The sequence below is a fragment of the Hordeum vulgare genome, chromosome 2H (assembly GCF_904849725.1).
Source record: "Hordeum vulgare subsp. vulgare chromosome 2H, MorexV3_pseudomolecules_assembly, whole genome shotgun sequence".
NCBI lineage: Eukaryota > Viridiplantae > Streptophyta > Magnoliopsida > Poales > Poaceae > Hordeum > Hordeum vulgare.
In genome coordinates, this window is record NC_058519.1 from 607,168,528 (window position 1) to 607,194,116 (window position 25,589).

Sequence of the window (25,589 nt, forward strand, 5' to 3'; positions counted from 1 at the left end):
TAAACGGGGAATGAAATAAAGGCTAATTAGCCTTTCTATGTTATAGGTGGTGGGCTATAAAAGAATTCCGAGACATGGCATGACTTAAGGCAGAAATATTCACATTGATTCATGATCGATTCAGTAGGATATAATAAAATATTTGGTGGGTTAATAAATTCACGGCCCAGGTGACTTAGAGCATTTCTAGACCTCGTATAAAGCCGATCCGTAAAAGTCGTTTGCAATTCGCGGAAAAACGCTTTTGCAGACAGACGTGGATGGCGGCCGACCAGAATATTTTTTTATACGGGTCCGTTTTGCATGGTCTGTTCGACAGCCGCCCACGCCGGCCCGTAAATCTGTTATTTGCCTTCCAATTTCAAACATGAAAACACATTTATTTTTTTTATTTTTTTTTCAAAGGCATTGGATACATAATATTTCACCAAATCTTTGGTAAATAGCAAGACCATAGAAAACAAGAATCACAATTAGGCATTTTAGAACATATCAAACTTTCATAAGTGCTCCCACTAGTTGGATCAACATCTTTTTCATGCATTCATTGTTGATCTCGGGTTTCTTGATCATATGTTCTTCATTCTTCGTCTTTAATTCTACAGAATTAGACGTTGCTTCCCCTTTAATATCTTTTCTAATTGGACATGCAGTTGCATCGTTAGCCTCAATTATACTAAGTAGTGCATCAGCATCTATTAAGCTTCTTTCTATCAATAAATCGATGTATTCTTCTTTCCAATACCAAAATAAGTATCCACCTTCCTACACACATGGACACCTCAATAAAAACCCAAAATTTAATCAAATAATTGGCAAAGCCGAACAGAAAGAAGAACATAACCCGTCGTTATTGCATTTGAAGAATACCCATCCGAGATGTTGCCGCGTGCTAGATATGACCCGCAGCGCTGTCTCTAGGCAGTCGTCGCACTGTACGAGCGGCATCGGCAAGCCGGCAAGCCGTTGCGCGACCATCGTACCCGGGCAACGGCCGGAAGAGTCCTTGTCGGCAAACCGATGACGGCGACTAGAGGATGAACCAGTACCTGCACTCGGCGCTGGCGCTTTGCCGGGGCTGTGCAGGGTGCTCCCCAACCAATCCATGACTTTGGTGCAGCCGCTGGTGGCCGAAAAAGCCAAATCCGATGGCCGCGACAAAACAACAGCCGATCTGCAACTTACGGCCAACCGAGGCACAAGGGAGTGGTGGAGGTCAATCTAGGGCGTGTGACGGCCCGACGGCTGGTATGACCGGAATCGAAGGCGGCGCCCGACGACGGTGGGTGGGGGAAAGCGTGGGCTGAAATGTCGCACACACCAACCGCTCTCGACATATACAGGGCACCGACAGGGCGAGGGGGAGAACCTGCGTTTTCGCAAATTGGGGTGGGCATTTTGCCGTGCCCCGCAAAAAATTCTAACGGTCGTACGCGTTTGACAGGTCTGGTCGGGCAGCTTTTTTCGCCCCGATCCGTATTTTGGCGGTTATTTTGTGGGTCGGGGCATTATACGGGGTCTGCTAGAGATGCTCTTAGACTGCTCGTAATGGGAGTATCATAAGTAGTATCATGCATGTCAATTAGGTAATTTTGATGAGGCGACATAAAATTAAATGAAGAAAGAGATGGTTGGGTATCATATCATGATACTGTACCATATTAAATGTTGTGCTACTATGTGTCATGCATGATAATAAATGAATTATCCTATTATATTAACATATCATACCATGCATTACGGATATATTATCATACACTATTACTCCATCTGTCCCAAAATAACTGTCTCAATTTTGTACTAGCTCTAGCACAAAATTGTACTAAGCTTATTACGACCAGCCTTAGACCGTGTTTGGATCCTAGGGTTAGAGTTAGAGTGGGTTAGATTTGAGTCATCTAACCCTCAAAGATCCAAACAGGTGGGTTAGAGTTGGTTAGATGCATCTAACCCACCCAAAAACTCTAACCCGTCCAAGAGGTGCTTTTTTGGGTTAGAGTAGGTGGGGTCTATGGAAAAAAAAGAGGTCTAAAGTAGCCAAATGATTGAGAAAGAGCATTTATTGTCCATCTAACCCTCCCATCCAAACACCTTTAACCAGGTTAGAGTATCCAAACAGGGCCTTAGTACGCTAATAAAATTCATGGCCGATCAAAAAGGAAACATGAAATCAAATTTATTTGAATATTTTAAGGGAAACGATTATCTTCCACCGGTCGATCCGCGCGATCTATCCGCCGCCCGCTCGTCCGTTGAATCTCGAAACTGGATCGGTGTTTCAGAAACTGGGCAGGTGTTTCAGAAAACTGCCTAGTCCGTGCCTTCGCCTACGCCTCGGCCCCGACGACCTGGCCGCCGTCGGCCTGCTGCGGCCCCGTCGCCCCTCCGCCGTCGGCCTGCTGCGGCCCCGGCGACCTCGCCGCCGCCGGCCTGCTGCGGCCCCGTCGCCCCTCCGTTGTCGGCCTGCTGCGGCCCCGACGACCTCGCCGCCGCCGGCCTGCCCGTCGCCCTCCGCCGCCCCGCGCCACCGCCCCGCCCCGTCGTCCTGCCCCACGGCCCTCCGCCGCCGGCCTGCCCGTCGCCCTCCGCCGTCGGGCAGCTCCGCAACTGGCCTGCAACATTTCTGCAATAGGGTCGTGGTTTCTGCAACTCAGCCATTGTTTCAGGAGTTACGTAAAAAAAATCTGCAACGCAATCATTGTTTCAGGATTTTTTTTAAGCGCGGTCATTGTTTTCGCAACGCGGCTATTGTTTCTGCAACTCGACCTGTGTTTCAGAAACTATTGGATACGGGGACGTAGATCGGACGGCTGCACCAATACATTCAACGACCGTTGAGGTGGCGGATGTTTAGTAGTAGCAGCCTCCATATTTTAATAGTAATAAATGAAGGAAAGAAAACAAAGGCAGCCACCCTACGCAGAAAACAAGCGGCGGGTACTTCTATCTAAAAGATAAAAATAAACATTAGACAAGTGATGTATTTTTGTGGCATTAATACACAAATATGTTTTGTGGGAGTTAAAACGCAGATCTGTACATACTTGATAATTAATCTTAAATCCAATCACCCGCTTTTCAAATGACACCCATCAGCCAGTTCTAGCTCAGATCGGTGACGCATATGGCAAGACGAAGCGTGAAAGAGAAAAAACTACTCTCTCCGTTCTTAAATATAAGTCTTTTTAGATATTTCATTAGAGGACTACATACGGAGTAAAATGATTGAATCTACACTCTAATATATATCTATATATATCCGTATGTAGTTTTTTAATAGAAACTTTTAAAAGACTTATATTTAGGAACGGAGGGAGCAGGTGGTAAAGATTACAAAGTTAAAACACACACATAAATCCAATCAATCGATACCTCTTATTGGATGAGCACGCGATACACATATGACTAGTGCGCTTGTTTTATCGAGCCTTAGCACAATTACCTTTTAACTGTTACTACAACAAGGTTAATCACAGTTACGTGAATAGACCGATTTTTTATTTTTAAAAAAAGATAATAGCCCACGGACATATGTTTTTAAGGGTATTATCAAGTTTTATTGTTCAAATTCCACATGATGTGGGATATAAAAAGGATCATGGGGTTGGACCAATCAGAAATGTCGCTCGTGATGTTTTCATGAGCTCCCTAACCTCCTTTCTCCATGTCCACGACCATCTGTTTTAAAACTCAGGCTACCATAATTTTTTGGAGCCTAAGATCTTCTTTTAGAGATAAAGTCTCTCGACAAGCAATAGCTTCCAGTGTTGTTACACTATTTATGCCGTAAATTATCAAGGAGGAGCTTCCCACGTAATGTCCTTCTCCATCGCCACATACAAGCCGTCGCCGCACCCTCACCTAATTTCTTGCCGTGGCCGCATCTACATGTATTTTCATAGAGAAAAGTCCACATTTCAAACCTGAACTAACCACATTGTTTGATTTTCAACCCGAAACTCCAAAACCGGTCGGATTCAACCCTCAACTTATCACAGGTTCCAGCTTACAACCCTTGACTCAGTTTCGGTCTGGTCAAGCGGTTTTGACCTAGTCAAAGCTGACTGGGCAGCCCAATCAGCATGCTACGCACGCATCAATCCAACCCTATCCCCATCTCTCTCTCTCGTTCGTTCACAGCCACACCCCGCACCCAAGTCCACCCCGTCGCCGCTGCCCGCGGCAACCAACTCCACCGTCGACGGTCGGAGACAGGTGGCGCCGCCACACCGCCGGCAGGTTTGCCCTCTCTTCCCTCCCTCTCTTCCCGTTAGGCTAGCTGTTGCAGTCCCTATCGCCTTGCTACTGCGGCGGTCACCGTCAACTAGCTGATGTGGCTTCTGTCGCCCTCGCCGATAAGCTGTTGGTGGTGGCACTGATGGCTAGCTGTTGTTGCTGCTAACCTAGGCAACCTACTGTTGCTGATGCATCCACCTCCCCCCCCCATTTGCCCGATTTGTATGCAGTATTCGAGGTTAAGACAATGTCGTGCCGCAACGGTTACTCCGGTGAGGGAGGTGATTCAATCATGTCCTGGCCACGGTCTCCATCGCCATTGTTGGAGGAACTACTTGTAAGGTTTTTATTGTGATGTGTGATCTTCATTGCCATAAGGGAAGAGAGGGCGAACCTGCCGACAGTGTGGCAGCGCCGCCTGTCTCTGGTCACCGGCGGTGGAGTTGGTGGCCGCGGGCGGCGACGGCTCTTGCGACCGAGGCGGCGACGGGATGGACTTGGGTGCGGAGTGAACGAACGAGAGAGAGAGAGATGGGGATAGGGTTGGATTGATGCATGCCTGGCATGCTGACTGGGCTGCCCAGTCAGCTTTGACTAGGTCAAAACCACTTGACCAGCCCAAAATTGAGACAAGGGTTGTAATCTGGACCCTATGATAAGTTGAGGGTTGAATCCGACCGATTTTAGAGTTCGGTGTTGAAATTAAACCACCTGGTTAATTGATGATTGAAATGTGGACTTTTGTCATTTTCATATAACCTGATGGAGGCGCCTTCGGTCTCACCCTTGTTCTGCCCGATAACCGAGTGATTCGGAAACTTTCCACATGCTTCATATTCAGCTCAACGATGAATGTGCACATAAACCCATGTGTGATCGCAGGGGCGGACCTACATAGTGTTGAGTGGGTATCCAGGCCCCCACTAAAATTTTGAAATTTCGGTAAACATTGCTTATACTCTACAAGATTTCTTTTGAAAATTTTCAAATTTGTACAATAAGTGCCCCCACCAGATGGCCCAGAGTGTGACGGTCAATCTTTACGCACGGGCATATGTGTATAGGCGTGAGCGACACATATCACGCGATCCCAACGAACCCTAATCTCGATCTCAAATTTTGACGGCGGCGAAACTCCGTCGCGACTGAGCCGGAGCAGGGGGGAGGAGGCTGAGTGACATGGGTGTCAGGCTACCGGAGGAGGGGAAGAAGGCGCTCTCCTTCGCCTATCGGAGCGGCCTAGACGCCGTCGAGAGGGGGAAGGCCGTATCCCTCGCCATGGTGGGCTGGCTCAAAATCAAAGCCGACGTCGCCGTCCGGAGTGGGCTCGAGGCCGAGCAAGTGAAGAAGCTCGTCGACAACGCCGTCCAGTGCGGACTTGAGGCCGAGGAGGCGCAGAAGATCCTCCACCTCGCCGTTCGGAGCGGGCTCGACGCCGAGGAGACCCTCTCCGCCGCCATCCGCACGGGGCTCAAGACCGAGGAGGAGATACACACCTGCCTGCTCCAGCAGCTGCTGGCCTCCTTCGACAAGCGAAACAGGAACGACACCGAGCTGGACCAGTGGATACGCCCCCGCGACCGTAGCAGAAATGCCCCCAAGTTCCCCTTCTTCCTCTTCAAGATGAAGGCGTCCGCCGAGAAAGCGCGGGTATCATGGCGGATGAAGAAGTACGACATGTTTCCTCCCGAGCGACCGGGGTACACCTGCGCCCTGCGGGTCGCGCGCTTGGTTATCGGACCGGATGGATTTCGCCTGGAACAGGCAGGGCAGCCGGGCGGGCAGCCTGGTGCGCTATCCTACCATATCGACACTAGTTACAAGAGGTGGCTACGTCCCAAAGAAGGCATCTTCAAGGAGGGCTCCTGTCCGCCTCTCAGGGAGGTGGCCGTGATCCAGAGGATGCCCCGCGGCGAGGGGATTTCCATCATGTCTCATGTGGAGGGTCTTGGTGTCAAGCTTGGTGATATCCTCTTTCTGTTCCACGGCTGGTCTGTAACCGTGGCCCTGACCTTCACCGAACGGGAGTTCCATGTCTCTTCCAAGTTCAAGGAAGAACCGCTGTACACCAGCGCACATCTTGATTTCATAGACATTACGGTCCCTGTTGAGAATCTGATCAAGAAGCTTTACCAGATGTATAAGCTAGAGGAACAAGATAAAAGAAAAATGCAGGAGAAGCAAGATAATCAGGAGACAGCCAAGCTGGTGTGCCAGGTTGAGGACCAGAAAAGGGAGAAATTGGAAGTCCGGCAGAGGACAAGGGCTGACAGAAAGAAATATGATGGCCTGCGCATGGAAATGAAGAGTGTGGTTCGACAGATGAAGCAAGGAGCAAGCGCTCAAGGAAAACAAGGGCAACTTGAAGAATATGAGGACACTTGCTATTTCACCACAATGCGTTTGCTCTTCGGAGAGCCTGAACCTGATTCGATTGCACCATCGGACGAGGAGCTATGCCAAAGTGAGGACAAGTGCAAGGAATCTCTAGAGGGGTCTATGAAACTTATATTACAGACGTAAGTATGCTATTTTTACTACCCCCTGTCTTCATTTTGCTCACTTGTTGGTAGGTAATAATTTGTCTGAAGTTATCTGGATTACATTGAAGTCCTGGTGGCCTAAAACTGCAGACTATTAGCACTTTGTTTACTTATGTATTATGGCCTGCCTTGTTTTTCAAAAACTAAATTAGAAAAATATCATATGGTGATCTGAACATGCGGGATTCTGGATTATACTAAAATCTTAGGTCTGAAATGTACGAGTGTTGTACAATTTTCAGTTCTGTATGCTGTAAATGTAACATGTGTCTTATAGCGTCACTGTTTATTGGAAGAAAATTCCAGCTTATAGCCTCTGCAGTTACATTATTGTCCGATTTTCTACTGTCAATTTCAACCTCTACGGTTCACTATGTGATCCAACTGCGCTTGATGTTGTTGCAGCGGTAATCTTGGTGGTGGTGGAGCTGAGGAAGGTAAGGGAACAGAGGAACCATCGCCAGCGTGACGAATGACCATGAAGGTTCAATCCTATTTCTTTTGTTGCTGTAGTTATATGTTGTTGAATTTAATGCTTAATTATCATAAATTTTTGCCTGTGTTCAAGTCGTAAACCCACAAAAAACAGTACGTGAGAGGATACAGGGTCGACCCATTCAGGGAGCTCCCTCCCTAAGAAAAGTTAACATTATAATTCGTAGAAACTTCAATGATTAATTAAAAAGAGACTTTTTTTGTCCAAAACGAATGGAGAGCCTAGCTACTCTCAAGATTCAGATAATGCAACTGATGCATGAATAAAGTAAACTAAATATTTGTGCAACACTGGGTTTCAATTCATTTTAACCGTCCGTTTCTTGAAATTGTATTGTTTTGCTGCAGCACCTTTGGTTATCACTGATGAATGATGATCACACATACTTTGCGCTATGGTGATGAAACACTTCCCTTTTTGTGTTAACGTTGTTCCAAGTTCCCAGCCCCATAGGCCCTTGCACAAATTAGAATGTGCATTGGATATTTATTTCATTCACATATTGTGTATCCCTCTTATCAGTTTTTTCACTGAATAAGATAATTTTATTGCATGTATGTGAGTATGTCAGATAAAATGTCCTTGGTGCTCTATTTATACTCAGTGAGCACCAATCTTTAGGACACCAACCTATATTGTTCAGCATTTCAACTCCTTGCTGTATATGAAGTTATGAATTGAGCTTACTTTACTGTTGTTGCCTTCCTAATTATCGACATTACAGATTGTGTTTCCTGTTATTGGTAGGTCATTGTTCCCACTCACCTTACTGTATTTTTCTGTCTCCCCATAAGGCCAGAAGTGCTACCAAAATGAAAAAAGAAGTCCAGAAGTAATCCAAGTCTGCAGATCTGCTGAGCTACGTCTGTGAACTCGTCACTTACATTTTACTTTGTCTTCCGCTAAGATGAACCATGCCATGCAAAGCTTGCGCTGGACAGGCTGGTTGCTGAAGTTGGTTGTTAATTCTTTTGAGGTTCTTGCGGTTGAATTTCTATGCTATGTTGGTGGTAGTTGCTATCCTGGAACCAGCTGGTATTAGCGTGGAAGCTAAGTTCATATATGTGGTTGCTAAATGGCTCGGTGCATATTTACTGCAAAATATATGACTCTTAATTGTAATAGTTTTTTGCTGATTATGTGATCCTGTTTTACCTCCTGAAGAGCAAAAATGGATTACGGATACAGCTCCAGATTTTCCATGAGTAGTTGCATATTGAATTTCATACAAGTAATGTACGCATTTGCAAGGCAGTTTATAAAAACTACTTCCTTCCAAATTATAGGATGTTCCAGGTTTTTATCTAAATCGGATGTATATAGATGTGTTTTAGTGTGTTTTTGTCCACTCATTTTAATTTGCATGTAGTCCATGTTGAAATATGCAAAACATCTTTATAATTCAAAACCAAGGTAGCAGTAATCATGCAAGTACAATGTACTCCCTCCTTTCCTAAATACTTCATAAGTCTTTAAAGAGGTTTCATTAGTGAACTACATACGGATGTATATAGACATACCTTAGAGTGTAGATTCATTCATTTTGTTCCGTATGTAGACTCCTAATGAAATATCTTAAAAGACTTATAGTATTTAAGAACGGAGGGAGTATGTCTTAACTAATATTACAAACACACTGAGAATTAACATGCATAGAAAGATTGTGATTGCACTAAAATGTTATTATCAATTAACATGCATATCTAATGCTCTATACGTACTACATAAGGATGTACAAAGATATACTTTAGAATATTAGAATATGGAAGAATCTGCGAAGATCCTGCCTCCGCACAGGCTCTAGGCGGTGGAGCTCCTGCCGCTGGCTTGCAAGCCTCCTGCCTCCTGCAGCTTCTCCCCTGCCTCTGGCCGCCGCTTTCGCACAGGAGCTCGTTCCACTCCGCAATCGAGGTCGTCTCCTCCTATTGCGCCGCCACTTCCGCGCACGAGCTTGACGCCGTCATCGAAGTGTCTCCAACGGCCGAGCGTGAGCTAAGATGAACCATGCTATGCAAAGCTTGCGCTGGAGCTCATCACGTAGTTCTTCCGGTGACCAAAAACCAGCGGCGCCGCCATCGAAGTGTCTCCAACGGCCGAGCGCGTGCACGCTCGCCGGTGAAGCTCGTGACGCTGCTGATCCCCTGCCTTCGTGCTCCCAATCTCTGCAGATCTCATTAAAACAGGAGACAGTTCTGCTGATCCAATTAGTGTTCAAGTGAAGACAATGATGAATTTTGACTGAAAGAATAAACATGAGACTATATCCTGTTTTGGTTGATTACAAAACAGGACATTGTCAAAATTAACTAAATTTTGACTTAAGATCAGTAACATTAGAATAAACATTAATTATACTGGTTGATTACACTTAAATTCAGTTAATCAAATTTACACTGAATTTTACTGTCAAGTTTTCAGTAATAATGCCTTAAGGTTCAACGTTTCACTACTGAACTGGGATTAATGGTTCAGTTTTTTTTTGCAGTGTATTGACGTTGTCATTGTGGTTCCAGTAGAATAAAGGTTTAGTGTTCAGCTGTTCATGGCCTAAAGGTTCAGTAGATTGGGGTAGGTTCAGTGTTCAGTGTTCAGCAAACAAATAAAGGTCCAATGTTCAGCAAACAACTAATGGTTCATTATAGAATTATACTCCAGTGTTAAATTGTGGAAACAATCAATACTCCATTGTTAATTACTGACAAATTGGTGTTACTGACAAATTGATTCCAGTATTTTTGGAAACAATCAATCTGTTACTATTAATTAGCACTTGTAAACAATAGGCATGGCAGGGCTGGTGTGTACATGCAGTTTTGTGTAAGTAGAGAAGATTTGTGTAACATGCAGTTTTGTCATTCCTCCAGTATATACATGCAGTTTTTTGTAAACAGAAAAGATCCATAATGATTCTGCAACTGTGGTCATAGAAGATTTGTGTAAGCAGAGAAGTACTCCACCTAGTAACCTGAAGTTTTGGAAACAATCAACCAGTATTTCTTTTACTGTTTCTACGGCAGAACCACATTAGCAGGTGCTATGATTTGGAAGCGATTTCTATAATATTAATCCTATGAATCACCCAGTACATGTGATACTATGACACCAATATAATACATGCAATCAAACGAAAAGTTTTTCCACATAAGTATGAGTTGATTAGCAAATCACAAAATCATATCCGGTAAGCCCAACAAAACACCGCATTATATGAGTAAAAAAGAAAAGACACTCAACCATCTTCCCCACTAACCAAACCTAATACTCACCCCGTTTTAAAATCTAAGGTGTATTAGTTTATTGAAAAGTCAACTTTTTTTACTTTGACCAAATTAAGAGTTAAAATATCAAAATCCACAATACTAAATAATAAAATACGAAAATTCATTTCATGATGAATCTAAGAATCAGATTTGATATTATGAATACTTATATATTTATACAAAACAAATTTAAAGACTTTTAAATTTCTAAGAAACTAATACACCTCATATTTAAGATAGATTGAGTATACAAAGCACACGCAACCCTTCTAGTAATTATAATTTACAACAACACACACTTAGAAATAACAACGCATCATAAGCAACAACCCATTTAATAAACAAAATCACTTTTTCCTAATCAATAACACATCAAAACAACATCACATAATCGGAAGTAGCAACACATAGTCATACATTTTGAGTTCACGAATTCACGACAAAGTGTAAACTGTAGAGATAATTTTGAAGTAACATATTTGTATGGATACATGGGTATGTGGAACATTTTAAACCAATCGGATAAAAACCTACTCCGTACTCGTTCTATCCGATTGGCTTAAAATGTTTCTATTTATACCCATGAGTAGGTTTTTATTCCATACCTTTATCCTAATAGGGGTTTTACCCGCAGGTTACATGGTTAATGGGTACCCATCTTCATCCATAGTATATGGCGAACCTTTTTACACATTCAACATAATTATAGAATATCACCGGCTGGCAAACTTTATTACAACTTAAAATAAAAAAATTCCAAAAAAATGATTTTCAAATGGAATGAACCTCAATACAAAAACAACCACTCCTCCGTGCCGTAATATATGATGTTTTAGCAGTTCAAATTAAACTCCTAAACCGACATATATTGAAAAACAGAGGGAGTATTTCTTTAGAAAAACTGCCTCAAAACAGGAGAGGGGAAAAAACGCTCGTGCCAAACTGTGTTCACCCATTTGCCCTTTCTTTCACGTCGTAACCTTTGCAGTTTTTACGCCCACAGGTGCCCAACACGAGGTCTTACCGTTCAATCACACACTGGTTGGAGCGTGCGACTTCAACCCGGCTGACCAGATTTAGCGTTTCGTTTTACCTGGTTTTGGGAACCTTCCGGAAAGTTTCAGTCAGGTTCAAGTTTATTTTCCATTCTACCAAATAACGATTTTATATACTTTCAAAGTACGCCTTTTCTTTTTCATGTTTTATTCTTCTTTTTAAAAAACTGTTCACAACTTTAAAAAAATGCAAACTTTGAAAAATGTTCAGATTTAAAAGTGTTGAAAATGAAAAACAAAAGTTGAGCATATTTTTTAAAACAGTGTCTACAATTACTCAAACAATCCGATTTCCAAAACAATGTCCCGAATTTCACAAATGTTCGTATATACCATAAAAGTTTGATTTTTAATAAAATGAATTTAGAAAAATCTAGTACAAAAATATCTAACTTTCCAAAAAACAATTAAAAAATAAAAAAATATGAATTTTCGAAAATTTTCAAATTTCAAGAAAATATTTTTAATTGCAAAAATTCTTTGTTCTATAAAAATAAAGGTCCAACAATTCATAATTTCAAAGTATGTTGCATTTTTAGATATGTCCATAATTTTGAAGTCATTTTTAATAAAACATATTTGGTTTTCAAGATGAATTTTTTACATGATTGTTTTTTTATTGAAAATTGTCTGAAACCAGCGAAAGAAAAATCAAAACTACTAAGGCCAACTCCAGCGGGCGACCCCATCCGGTCCGAGTGCGTCTGTTTGGGTAAAACGGATGAATAGCGCGGCCTTAAACGGACAAATGCCCGTTTTCGATCCATCCCCAGCCCAAACTTGCGCGGCTTTTAAGGAGAAACGAATAACGCGCGAACATGCGGGATGCACGTCCTTGTCCTCCCCTAGCCCGCCCGTCGGGGATTCTGCTGATTCATCCCCCCAAGCCTCAACCGGCCCCTCCCCAGCCGACTCCGCCGCCGGCGCCGCCACTATTATCCGGCCACCGACGACGCCCGTCAGCAACGCCAGCTTCCGTCGGAGGTGCTACAGAGCGACCTGTAGACAACCGCCATCCGCCCCCGGTGCCTCGAGGTGATTCGCGGCCTCTTCGCCATCACGACCGCAAGGTAGTTGACACTTTGCCCATAAAGGTATGGACAGTGGAGATGATTTTTTCTTCAATCACTTCATTTGTTCATCGAATGATTCGTCCTCGGATGACGAAGAACTTGTGGTGGCTGCAATGGTCGTTCATGACCACATTCAAAGGCAACAGACTCGGTACAGGGGGCCAGGGCCTGACCGTGCACCCAACCTGAACCGCGCGCGAGAGAGAGGCCACGCCTTGCTCTATGCTGATTATTTTGAGAGTGCCGCACTCTTCAAACCGGAGAAATTCCATCGCCGTTTTTGTATGTTAAGGCATGTGTTCAATCGCATCCGTGAGGGAGTGGTTCAGCATGACCCATTCTTTGAGTGCAAAACGGATGCCCTTGGCAAGCTTGGATTCTGCTCTTATCATAAATGCACCGCCGCCATTCGCATGCTTGCATATGGAATTCCATGCGATTTTATGGATGAATACGTCCGCATGAGTGAGTCAACATGCATGTTGTCAATGTACAACTTCTGCAAGGCCGTGGTAGCCGTGTTTGGCCCCGAGTACTTGAGGCAGCCAAATGCCGCTCACACATAAAGGCTATTGTGATCAACGCTGATAGAGGCTTTCCAGGCATGCTTGGCAGCATAGATTGTATGCACTGGGAGTGGAAAAGCTGCTCATTTGCTTGCCAGGGCCAATACAAGGGGCATGTGAAAGCGTGCACTGTCATATTAGAAGCGGTGACTTCGCATGATATTTGGATATTGCACTCTTTCTTCGGCATGACAGGTTCTCACAATGATATCAACGTGCTGCAGCGTTCCCCAATGTTTGCTAGGCTTGCAGAAGGCCACTCCCCACCTGTCAACTTTGAGATCAATGGCCATCACTACAACAAGGGATACTACCTGGCTGGTTTGTATATATTCTAAGTGGTCAACTTTTGTGAAGACAATCTCAAACCCCCAAGGAAAGAAGACAAAGAGATTTGCTCAAATGCATGAGAGTGCTAGAAAGCAAAGTTCCTCCCAACATCCATGCCTTTCTTTGGCTAGCATATTACAATAAATGATTGACAAGAGATAATTTAGCTAGACGAAGACATGTAGATGACCTCACGTGTGTATTCTGTAGTGAACATGAATACATTCAACATTTATTCTTTGATTGCATTGTTGCCAAAGAAATATGGTCTATTATACGTAAGGTGTGTGGTATTTTTGTACCTTGCTCATTTGCTGACCTATTAACTCTTTGGGAAAAAAGCCTCCATAGGCTACTAACATTATATGTTCTCCTACCTTGTGGGGCTTATGGTTGCTTCGGAATGAATTTGTCTTTCACGGAAGGAGGTGGTGAAATATGCGTTGTATCATCGATCTAGTGGGTTCTTTGATCAGGCAATGGAAAATACTATGCTGAAACGTCCAGGGTATTCTTCTTCTCTGGGCCTTAAGGCTTTCGGATCATCAAAGAGGGGAGTTGCTTAGGATTGCCTACTAGTGTTGGTAGATTTTGGCACGGAGGAGGCGATTTTGGTGCTAGTCGTGTCTTATCTTTCATGCCTCTCTCTTGTCATGTAAGAACAAAGTTGTAATAGGGCTAGACCCTGGTTTTGCATATGTGGATGATACTTCGGTTGTCCACCTAGAGCTACTTTGCATAACTCGGGTCTAGCTTTGCCTTGGTTTTAATAACAGTTCAGGCTAGGGAGAGACCCTTCTCTTTTCAAAAAAAATTAATTGCTTTAACCAAAATGTTCATAGCATTTATCAAAAATGTTCAATGTGTTTAAAAAAATTAATGTACTACAAAATGTTCAACTTTTTCTTCATTTTTGTTAAAATGTATCTCATTTTTCAAAATTGTATTGAGAAGAATTTCATTGTCTACCTGAAAAAAAAATGTCAAACATGCATATGAAAAAAGTTCAACGTGTATCTAAATAAAATTCGATGTGTATTTAAGGAGCGAAAAAAGTGAAAACCAAAATAAAAAGAAAAAACGAATAGAGAAAACTCTAAAAGGAAACTAAAAGATAGTCAATGTAAACAAATAGGGAAACACACAAAAAAGGAAAATGAAGAATATGATAAAAAAAAAGATAAAATAGAAAAGTGAAAGTGTGTTATATCGACTAGAGGGGGGTGAATAGGCGATTTTTACAAATTCGTTAGTGAGGAAATACTAGTTGGGGAATTTGCTAAGTGACGAAATACTAGCAGCGGAATAAGTACTCAAGTGCATGTAAAATATAGAAGTAGCATATTCATCAAGATGAAATGAAGCATACACAAAGCACGTGTAGCGTGTAAACAGGATAAGCAGGCGAAGAACAAGGTAAGTCAAGAATTTAAGATGAGAAAATTGAAAAAGTCTTCAATCAAAGTCTTCAAATAGTAACAATCAATTTCATCAGCAAGTACTCAAGGAAATGAAAGGGTTGAGGAAATAGAACGAGGAGCTCGGTGAAGACAATGATTTGATGACCCAGTTCCAACTGTTATGATAGCCGTACGTCTTGTTTGGAGTGGCTTGGTGTTTAAATCAAAGGGCACACAGTCCGAGGACACAAAATCCTTACTGTATTCTTCTTGAGCTAAGGTCACTTAGTCGCCGCCCAACACTCGTGGTAAGCCTTCAGGGCAGACTTCCAAACCCTCACAAACTCGGTCCTCCAGCAGTCCACAAATCCTCTTGGATGTTTTAGACCATGACGCCTAGCCGTTTGGAAGATACACAGTCTTCAAAGGTAACAAGCATCAGTTTCACACAGGAACAATCTCTTCAATAATGCTCAATCACTTTGGGTTTGGGGTTTTTGGAGTTTTTGGTTTTTCCTCATTAATGATTTTCACTCGAAGTCCTCGGAGGATGTTTTGCTCTCAAATGACACTTGTCAAGTTCTCTCTCGTAGGAGCCAACCAACTAGTAATTATGGGGATGGCAATTTATAGCCAGGGTGCAACCCGACATGATATGACATAAATGCCTCCGATGATATGGCCGTTATGTGGATAAGATATTTGGGACAGCTGACGCTAAGCACATCAACGGTCGGAATTTCGAACTATGAAAGTCCTCACGGCTATCATGTTCCTCACTCGTAGGCAATTCGCACTAGCGAAATCCTATCTCCTTAGTGAGAACAAATGTTCTGAGAGATGAGAAGAATATCGTCTCTGTGAGTGATGAATTTGACTGAACTATAACAGATTTTAAAAGACTTCACCCGAAGCATTGGGTATGTGTAGGCTTTGAGATGAGCATTAGTTGGAAATGTTTCTTAGTTTTACCTCGACCCCTTTGAACAGAACGGTGTTTCCTATGAGACAAAGAAAGAAAATGAAACTACGAAAAATAAAAATCTTCATGCTTCATAGTCCTTGCATCAATATCTTCAAGATCACACCAATTTATTCACTTTCAAAGTCTTCAAGAAAGTATTCAAAGTCTTCAGTTAAAGACATTCATTTTTAGGGGTCAACATCCGTCTGATAACCAAACTCCTTAGGGAACTATAGTTGTGTACACTCGTAAACACACTAGTCATTTAACCTATAAGTCTTTAATACATCAAAAATTATTAAAGGACACTAGATGCACTTACAAAATGTAAAAAAATGCAAGAAAGATTCTAAATTCGATTTGTACCGTTGTACAGAACCATCTCAAAATCGCTATGGGGCAGTCTACTAAGGCGAGCAAAATAGCCGAGCGGGTTCGGGCCAGACAGAGCTAGCTCTCGCCATAAGCGAGACATAGTTCCCACATTCAAGGATGCCTGGCATCTAACTAGTACTCCCTTGGTACCTAAATAGTTATAGTTGGAAAGAACTAAACTAGCACTCTCCAACTACAATTATTAAGGTATAAAGGAAGTACTATATTTACTTAGTAGTGATAAGACTAATTGACAACACATCCTACATATAGTTTTACTGACATTGGAATGATTTAAGACAAGATTCTTTATTGTATCAACCGCTCCACACTCCATTCTAGGGTTTGGATCCACAGACGAAGCGATCCCACGACACAGTGGTTCACACATCATTGTCACCCATAAACAGAGGATCTGGATCGTCGTACAAACGCGCTTCAGAACGGCCTACCGATCCGGTGGATCAAGCAGTACATTCAGGCAAGGGCCAGGGATCATCGTCGGGAGATAGCTAGCCTTTCCTTTCTGCACTATTGCCCCCAGGCCCGAGCGGGCGAGCCTGTCGGCGCATCGGCGGCAGCAGCCGTCGTACAGACGACGTTCCACCCAACCCAACCCAACCCAACCCAACCACCGCGAGCGAGGCAGCGGTGTAACAACCAAACTGAACTCTGCCGCCTCCTCTCCCACGACCCGCTGCCGGGCCGCCTTTGCGCCACGTGAGCCGGCCCCCGTTTTGGGCGCGCAGGCGCAGCCCATGTCCCATGTGGTGGATCGACCGTCGTGAAACGAAACGAAAGGGGGTCCATGATTCGGTGGGCCCCCCGTCTCCATTTCCAACCTGTCGCTCGTCGCCTCACGCAAGCTCGCCGCTATGGTGCTGGTGCGGTGATCGTTTGAGTGATTCCTACTTCGGCCTGTTTGGATACTCTAGCTTAGCTAGTGGTTAGAGTTAATTTATAGCTGATGAGTAACCCTAAACTAATTCTAGTCAAATAGGTGTTTGGATGAAAGGGTTAGATTGACAATAGATGCACTTTATGAAAAGAGAAAAGTGATATTTTAATGGGTCCCATGAGAACTAGCTTCAATTAGCATCTCTTGACTGGTGGTGCAGAGAGAGAAAAATATTTTTTAATGAACCTCATGAGAACTAGCTCCAATTAGCACCTTTTGGTTGGGATAGTTTTTTTGGGTGAGTTAGATGCAACTAGCTTCAATCTAATCCTTATGTTTGGATACTTTAGGGCTAGTTGAACCCAAACTAGCTCAAACTAAGAGGGTGTTTGTTTCCAGGGACTTTTTGGTGTAGGGCTAAAAAAAGTCCCATGTGAAACAAACAGGAGGGACTTTTAGGGACTAAAAATAGGTATTTGGGACTATTTGGAGAAGTCTCTATGGGAGGGTCTTTTTGAGACTTTTTGGCACTTTTTTCAACAATGCCCCTACTTTTAGCATGTCATTTAATAACTAATAATACATTACTAAGGATAACATGGTTTTTTTACATGTCATTTAATAACCTCTACTCCGTATTTAGTCCCTGAAAACAAATGGATAAGAACTAGAGACTTTTAAGTTGGGACTAAAAAAAGTCTCAGAATTTCTGAAACAAAGAGGGCCTAACTCTAGGACATGGATCCAACCAGGTCCTTCGTTCGACTGGCTTTCCATATTCGATGCATGCATGCATGCATGTTACTCATCGTTTGCTTGCTGTTGTTAACTTGGTACCGCTACTGCGTCAACAGGATCTCAAAGGGTATTAGTGAAGCTAAAACTGACACGACGATGTAATGGATCTCAAAGGTTCGGTTTGGTAATTTCAGTGTTTCTGAAAGAAAAGGCGTTAAGCTACTGATAATGCCAGCTTTAAGGGTGGGTTCAGGTGCTGTTGCCGGTGGTGGGAGCATGCATGGCATTGGCATGGGTCAGCTGCCTGCGCGCGTAGGATCTGACAGGTGCTGCTGGTACATGTCTTGTCACCCAGAAGGGATCTGGCCTCCTGACGGCCACAGCTAGCTAGGTTGGCCTAGCTGGGCGTCAATCGAGCCAGCCGCCTCCCGCCCATACTCCTGTCATCATCATCATCATCAACCACAAAGCAAAACGAGTCGTCCATCGTCGGCATTGCGGTGTGCGGTGGGACGCGCTGGATGGTCTCCCGACTCCCGTCACGGGCCAGTTTACTAGTGGTATCATCAATCCTGCATTAGGTACTGTACTATACTGTGCATGTGTATATCAGTAGGCTGTACAGTAGCTCTGAGTAAGTAAAATACAGCTACTGGGTGTAGCCTGTTCTAACGTGGAGTAATTTACCGCTGCGCTTGGAAGAAAAAAAAATCTAGTACGTTTATGATGCTACTGTGGCATCATTGATGACACAGCTGGGCTCCCGTTTCCTTGCGCCCAGCAGGCGGACATGGCGAGAAAGTCACCCCTTCCCCTTGTCATTCAATTTTATGAAAGTGGGAAGCAGGCATCGATCTCTGACCATTTGACCCGCCCAGCCCAGTCGCCGCCCTCGTAGCTTTCTCCAGCCCCCCACTTATGTACATACAGTACGTACGGTAGTACCAGTAAAAATTACAAACGAAGGTCACGGGAGGTTTTGGAGCCCGGAAGTTCAATTTCAAAAGGACAGAGCCGTTCGTGACACCAGTTTGGTTCTTCTTCATCGACGCAGATTTCCTGAGACTGTCATTCGGGCCCACTCGCCAGCGCAGCCACAGAGTCCTGAGCATGCCTCCTCTTCCCCGTGCGATCACGTGCGTGCGCTGTTCCTCGTCATCTTCCCCTCCCCTGCGCCTCCCTGTTTTTACCCCGACGCAGAGGTAGAGGTACTACGTGTTACTGTTACTGGTGGCCAGACGACTGCGGCCGGGGTCGACTGACTCGATGTACATACGTACACGGGGCCCCGCGCCACCTTTGCATTACTGTGAGGCGCAGCCACGAAGGGACCCCGCGTTCATGTGGATCTTTGCACAGATGATTCAAACACACCGAGACCCAGTCTTTCTTATCTTGTTGGTGTCCCGGGGGTTTGTGATTGATCTCCACTGTCATCCTCGCACATGGCCGGCACACGGGTTTAAGTGCGCTGCGCGTACGTACGGCGCAGTTCGCTTGGACGCCGCCTCACCCACCACGTATGCGCGTCGAGGGACACACGAAATCATTGCGCACCTATCGTTTCTTCTGCGATGTACTACCAGCGGTTGAATCCCAAAATTACTCCCTGCATCAGGTGGCTGCTGGTGGTGGCACGGGCAGGAAGCAAACGGGAGGAGGTCTGGTTCGCGACATCTTTTCTTCTGGTTTCTCCAAGCATGCGCGAGCCTCGTTTGTTGGGGATAAACAAACGCAAACCGCGGCCCAACGCGTGAGAAGAAAAAAAATCAACATTTCGCTTTTGATAAATTTTCATTTCAAATTTGGATCGCGTTTGCGATCAAACGGACAGCACGCGCCCCTTTCCTCCCTCCTTCATGGACGGTGACCCGACAAACCCCGGTGATAAGGCCGCGGCCGCACGCCTCGCGGTGAAAAAGAAAGGTCCGAGGAAGCCTCGATCTGACCGCATGTCGGAGGAGATCGTCAAACTCGACGTCGACTCGGCGAATAGAAGGGGCCAGCGGGCAAAGGCGAAGGAGTTGAAGGTGCCTGAGGCCCACGCCATCGAGGCCAGCGTGTGGCGTCAAGCGCGGCATCTTGCTGACGTCCAGAAGGAATCCATCGTCATCAAGGGACAAGCCCTTATCATGCTTGTGTGGGCACGACCAGTGCCGACCATCCTCCCGGTCGTTGCCACGGCCGCGGCAAAAACGGGTTCGTCGAGCGATCATCCTCCTTAGTTCAGGTCGCCGAACTCGTCCATCGCACCCGGTCCGTCGCCTTTCGACCATGGGCAGCGTGGTCGCTCCGGCCACGCCCATGGGTGTCATCAACCTCAATGTGACGCCGGGGTATAGTGGCGCTGGCCACACGTCCGATGGGACGCAAAGGAAGCATCCACGGTCGTTTCCGACGGCAAGCTTTGTCGGCGCCCGCAAGCTATTCAATGGAATGACACAACCAATGCCCACAGCCGAAGACCCTGATTGCTCGACGTTCATGGAAAGCGTCATCTTCGAGGACCGCGGCGAGGGCTTGCAGCACCTCGGCCAAGGCCACGCTATCGATCCCGACAAGACCGAGAGCTAGGACGCCACGGCCGCTATGAGGACACTCATTTCGTCGGCCATGATGAAGAGGAAGAAAACCATGATAACTCATGTCATATTTATGATGACTTGTATTGTGTGTTGGAATTATGCCCTAGAGGCAATGATAAATGTAATTATTATTATAATTCCTGTATCAAGATAATCGTTTATTATCCATGCTATAATTGTATTGAATGAAGACTCATTTACATGTGTGGATACATAGACAAAACACCGTCCCTAATATGCCTCTAGTTGGCTAGCCAGTTGATCAATGATAGTCGGTGTCTTCTGATTATGAACAAGGTGTTGTTGCTTGATAACTGGATCACGTCATTGGGAGAATCACGTGATGAACTAGACCCAAACTAATAGACGTAGCATGTTGATCGTGTCATTTTGTTGCTACTGTTTTCTACGTGTCAAGTATTTATTCCTATGACCATGAGATCATATGACTCACTGACACCGGAGGAATGCCTTGTGTGTATCAAACGTCGCAACGTAACTGGGTGACTATAAAGATGCTCTACAGGTATCTCCGAAGGTGTTAGTTGAGTTAGTATGGATCAAGACTGGGATTTGTCACTCCGTGTGACGGAGAGGTATCCCGGGGCTCACTCGGTAATACAACATCACACACAAGCCTTGCAAGCAATGTAACTTAGTGTAAGTTGCGGGATCTTGTATTACGGAACGAGTAAAGAGACTTGCCGGTAAACGAGATTGAAATAGGTATGCGGATACTGACGATCGAATCTCGGGCAAGTAACATACCGAAGGACAAAGGGAATGACATACGGGATTATATGAATCCTTGGCACTGAGGTTCAAACGATAAGATCTTCGTAGAATATGTAGGATCCTATATGGGCATCCAGGTCCCGCTATTGGATATTGACCGAGGAGTCTCTCGGGTCATGTCTACATAGTTCTCGAACCCGCAGGGTCTGCACACTTAAGGTTCGACGTTGTTTTATGCGTATTTGAGTTATATGGTTGGTTACCGAATGTTGTTCGGAGTCCCGGATGAGATCACAGACGTCACGAGGGTTTCCGGAATGGTCCGGAAACGAAGATTGATATATAGGATGACCTCATTTGATTACCGGAAGGTTTTCGGAGTTACCGGGAATGTATCGGGAATGACGAATGGGTTCCGGGAGTTCATCGGGGGGGGGGGGGGGGGCAACCCACCCGGGGGAAGCCCATAGGCCTTGAGGGTGGCACACCAGCCCTTAGTGGGCTGGTGGGACAGCCCAAAAGGCTCTATGCGCCAAGGAGAAGAAAATCAAGAGAGAAAGAAAAAAAAAGGAGGAGGTGGGAAGGAAGGGGGACTCCCTCCCACAAAACCAAGTCCAACTCGGTTTGGGGGGGGGAGTCCTCCCCCTTGGACTCGGCCGACCCCCTTGGGGCTCCTTGAGCCCCAAGGCAAGGTCCCCTCCCTCCCACCTATATATATGGAGGTTTTATGGCTGATTTGAGACGACTTTTCCACGGCAGCCCGACCACATACCTCCACGGTTTTTCCTCTAGATCACGTTTCTGCGGAGCTCGGGCGGAGCCCTGCTGAGACAAGGTCATCACCAACCTCCGGAGCGCCATCACGCTGCCGGAGAACTCTTCTACCTCTCAATCTCTCTTGCTGGATCAAGAAGGCCGAGATCATCGTCGAGCTGTACGTGTGCTGAACGCGGAGGTGTCGTCCGTTCGATACTAGATCGTGGGACTGATCGCGGGATTGTTCGCGGGGCGGATCGAGGGACGTGAGGACGTTCCACTACATCAACCGCGTTCTCTAATGCTTCTGCTGTACGGTCTACGAGGGTACGTAGATCACGCATCCCCTCTCGTAGATGGACATCACCATGATAGGTCTTCGTGCGCGTAGGAAAATTTTTGTTTCCCATGCGACGTTCCCCAACATTGGCATCATGAGCTAGCTTCATGCGTAGATGTCTTCTCGAGTAGAACACAAAAGTTTTTATGGGCGGTGATGTGCGTTTTGCTGCCCTCCTTAGTCTTTTCTTGATTCCGCGGTATTGTTGGATTGAAGCGGCTTGGACCGACATTACTCGTACGCTTACGAGAGACTGGTTTCATCGTTACGAGTAACCCCCTTTGCTCAAAGATGACTGGCAAGTGTCGGTTTCTCCAACTTTACTTGAATCGGATTTGACCGAGGAGGTCCTTGGATGAGGTTAAATAGCAACTCATATATCTCCGTTGTGGTGTTTGCGTAAGTAAGATGCGATCCTACTAGATACCCTTGGTCACCACGTAAAACATGCAACAACAAAATTAGAGGACGTCTAACTTGTTTTTGCAGGGTATGCTTGTGATGTGATATGGCCAACGATGTGATGTGATATATTGGATGTATGAGATGATCATGTTGTAATAGAAATATCGACTTGCACGTCGATGGTACGGCAACCGGCACGAGCCATAGGGTTTTCTTTATACTAACGTTTGTGCTTGCAGATGCGTTTACTATTTTGCTAGGATGTAGCTTTAGTAGTAATAGCATGAGTAGCACGACAACCCCGATGGTAACACGTTGATGGATGATCATGGTGTGGCGCCGGTGACAAGAAGATCGTGCCGGTGCTTTGGTGATGGAGATCAAGAAGCACGTGATGATGGCCATATCATGTCACTTATGAATTGCATGTGATGTTAATCCTTCTATGCACCTTATTTTGCTTAGAACGACGGTAGCATTATGAGGTGATCTCTCACTAAAATTTCAAGACGAAATTGTGTTCTCCCCGACTGTGCACCGTTGCTACAGTTCGTCGTTTCGAGACACCACGTGATGATCGGGTGTGATAGACTCAACGTTCACATACAACAGGTGCAAAACAGTTGCGCACGCGGAACACTCGGGTTAAGCTTGACGAGCCTAGCATGTGCAGACATGGCCTCGGAACACATGAGACCGAAAGGTCGATCATGAATCATATAGTTGATATGATTAGCATAGGGATGCTTACCACTGAAACTATACTCAACTCACGTGATGATTGGACTTGGGATAGTGTAAGTGGATCATGAACCACTCAAATGACTAGAGAGATGTACTTTTTGAGTGGGAGTTTAGCATATAATTTGATTAAGTTGAACTCTAATTATCTTGAACATAGTCTAAGTCCACTTTGAATATATTTGTGTTGTAGATCATGGCTCACGCGACAGTCATCCTGAATTTTAATACGTTCCTAGAGAAAGCTAAGTTGAAAGATGATGGAAGCAACTTTGTAGACTGGGCTCGTAATCTTAAGCTAATCTTACAAGCTGGGAAGAAGGATTATGTCCTTAATGCTGCGCTAGGAGATGAACCACCCGCTACGGCTGATCAGGATGTTAAGAACGCTTGGTTAGCACGTAAGGAGGACTACTCAATAGTTCAAAGTGCAATCTTGTATGGCTTAGAACCGGGACTTCAACGTTGCTTTGAGCGTCATGGAGCATTTGAGATGTTCCAGGAGTTGAAGTTTATCTTTCAGAAGAACGCCCGGATCGAGAGGTATGAGACCTCCGATAAATTCTATGCTTGCAAGATGGAGGAAAACTCGTTTGTCAGTGAACATGTGCTCAAAATGTCTGGGTACTCAAACCGTCTAGCTGAGCTGGGGATTGAACTCCCGCAAGAGGCTATCACTGACAGAATCCTTCAATCACTGCCGCCAAGCTATAAAGGCTTTGTGTTGAACTACAACATGCAAGGGATGAACAAGTCTCCCGGCGAGTTGTTTGCGATGCTGAAAGTCGCAGAGTCTGAACTCCGTAAAGAGCATCAAGTGTTGATGGTGAATAAGACCACTAGTTTCAAGAGAAACGGCAAAGGCAAGAAGGGAAATTCGAAGAAGAGCGGCAAGCCTGTTGCCAATCCGCCGAAGAAACCCAAAGCTGGACCTAAGCCTGAAACGGAGTGTTACTATTGCAAGGGTATGGGTCACTGGAAGCGCAATTGCCCCAAGTATCTGGCAGATAAGAAGGCGGGCAAAGAAAAATCAGGTATATTTGATATACATGTTATTGATGTGTACTTAACCGGCTCTCGTAGTAGTGCCTGGATATTCGATACCGGTTTTGTTGCTCATATTTGCAACTCGAAACAGGAACTGCGGAATAGACAAAGGCTGGCGAAAGATGAAGTGACGATGCGCGTAGGAAATGGTTCCAAGGTTGATGCAATCGTCGTCGGCACAGTGTCACTTCAGCTACCGTCGGGATTAGTGATGAACTTAAATCATTGATATTTAGTGCCTGCGTTGAGCATGAACATTATATCTGGATCTTGTTTATTGCGAGACGGTTACTCTTTTAAGTCAGAGAATAATGGTTGTTCTATTTCTATGAGTAACATCTTTTATGGTCATGCACCGAATGTGAGAGGATTGTTCATATTGAATCTTGATAGCGATACGCATATACATAACATTGAGACCAAAAGAGTTAGAGTAAACAATGATAGCACCATATTTTTGTGGCACTGCCGCTTAGGTCATATTGGTGTAAAGCGCATGAAGAAACTCCATGCTGATGGACTTTTGGAGTCACTTGACTTTGATTCACTTGACACGTGCGAACCATGCCTCATGGGCAAGATGACTAAGACTCCATTCTCCGGAACAATGGAGCGTGCAAGTGACTTATTGGAAATCATACATACCGATGTGTGTGGTCCGATGAGCGTGGAGGCACGCGGCGGATATCGTTATTTTCTCACCTTCACTGACGATTTGAGTAGATATGGTTATGTCTACTTGATGAAGCACAAGTCTGAAACATTTGAAAAGTTCAAGCAATTTCAGAGTGAAGTGGAAAATCATCGTAACAAGAACATCAAGTTCCTATGGTCTGATCGTGGGGGTGAATATCTGAGTTTCGAGTTTGGTGATCACTTAAGACAATGTGGAATTGTTTCACAGTTAACACCGCATGGAACACCACAGCGGAATGGTGTGTCCGAACGTCGTAATCGTACTTTATTAGAGATGGTGCGATCTATGATGTCTCTTACTGATTTGCCGTTATCGTTTTGGGTTATGCATTAGAAACAGCTGCATTCAC

At 44.9% G+C, this 25,589-nt stretch overlaps 1 protein-coding gene across 1 annotated transcript; it reads left to right on the top strand.

The window, feature by feature from the left end:
• The first annotated feature begins 5,305 nt into the window (after positions 1–5,305).
• Positions 5,306–8,429, top strand: LOC123430763. Its single transcript, XM_045114602.1, has 3 exons — positions 5,306–6,755; positions 7,185–7,263; positions 8,070–8,429. Exons 1-2 carry the CDS (start codon positions 5,416–5,418, stop codon positions 7,246–7,248), a joined length of 1,404 nt encoding a protein of 467 aa, XP_044970537.1. The 5' UTR covers positions 5,306–5,415; the 3' UTR covers positions 7,249–7,263; positions 8,070–8,429.
• Positions 8,430–25,589: the final 17,160 nt, after the last annotated feature.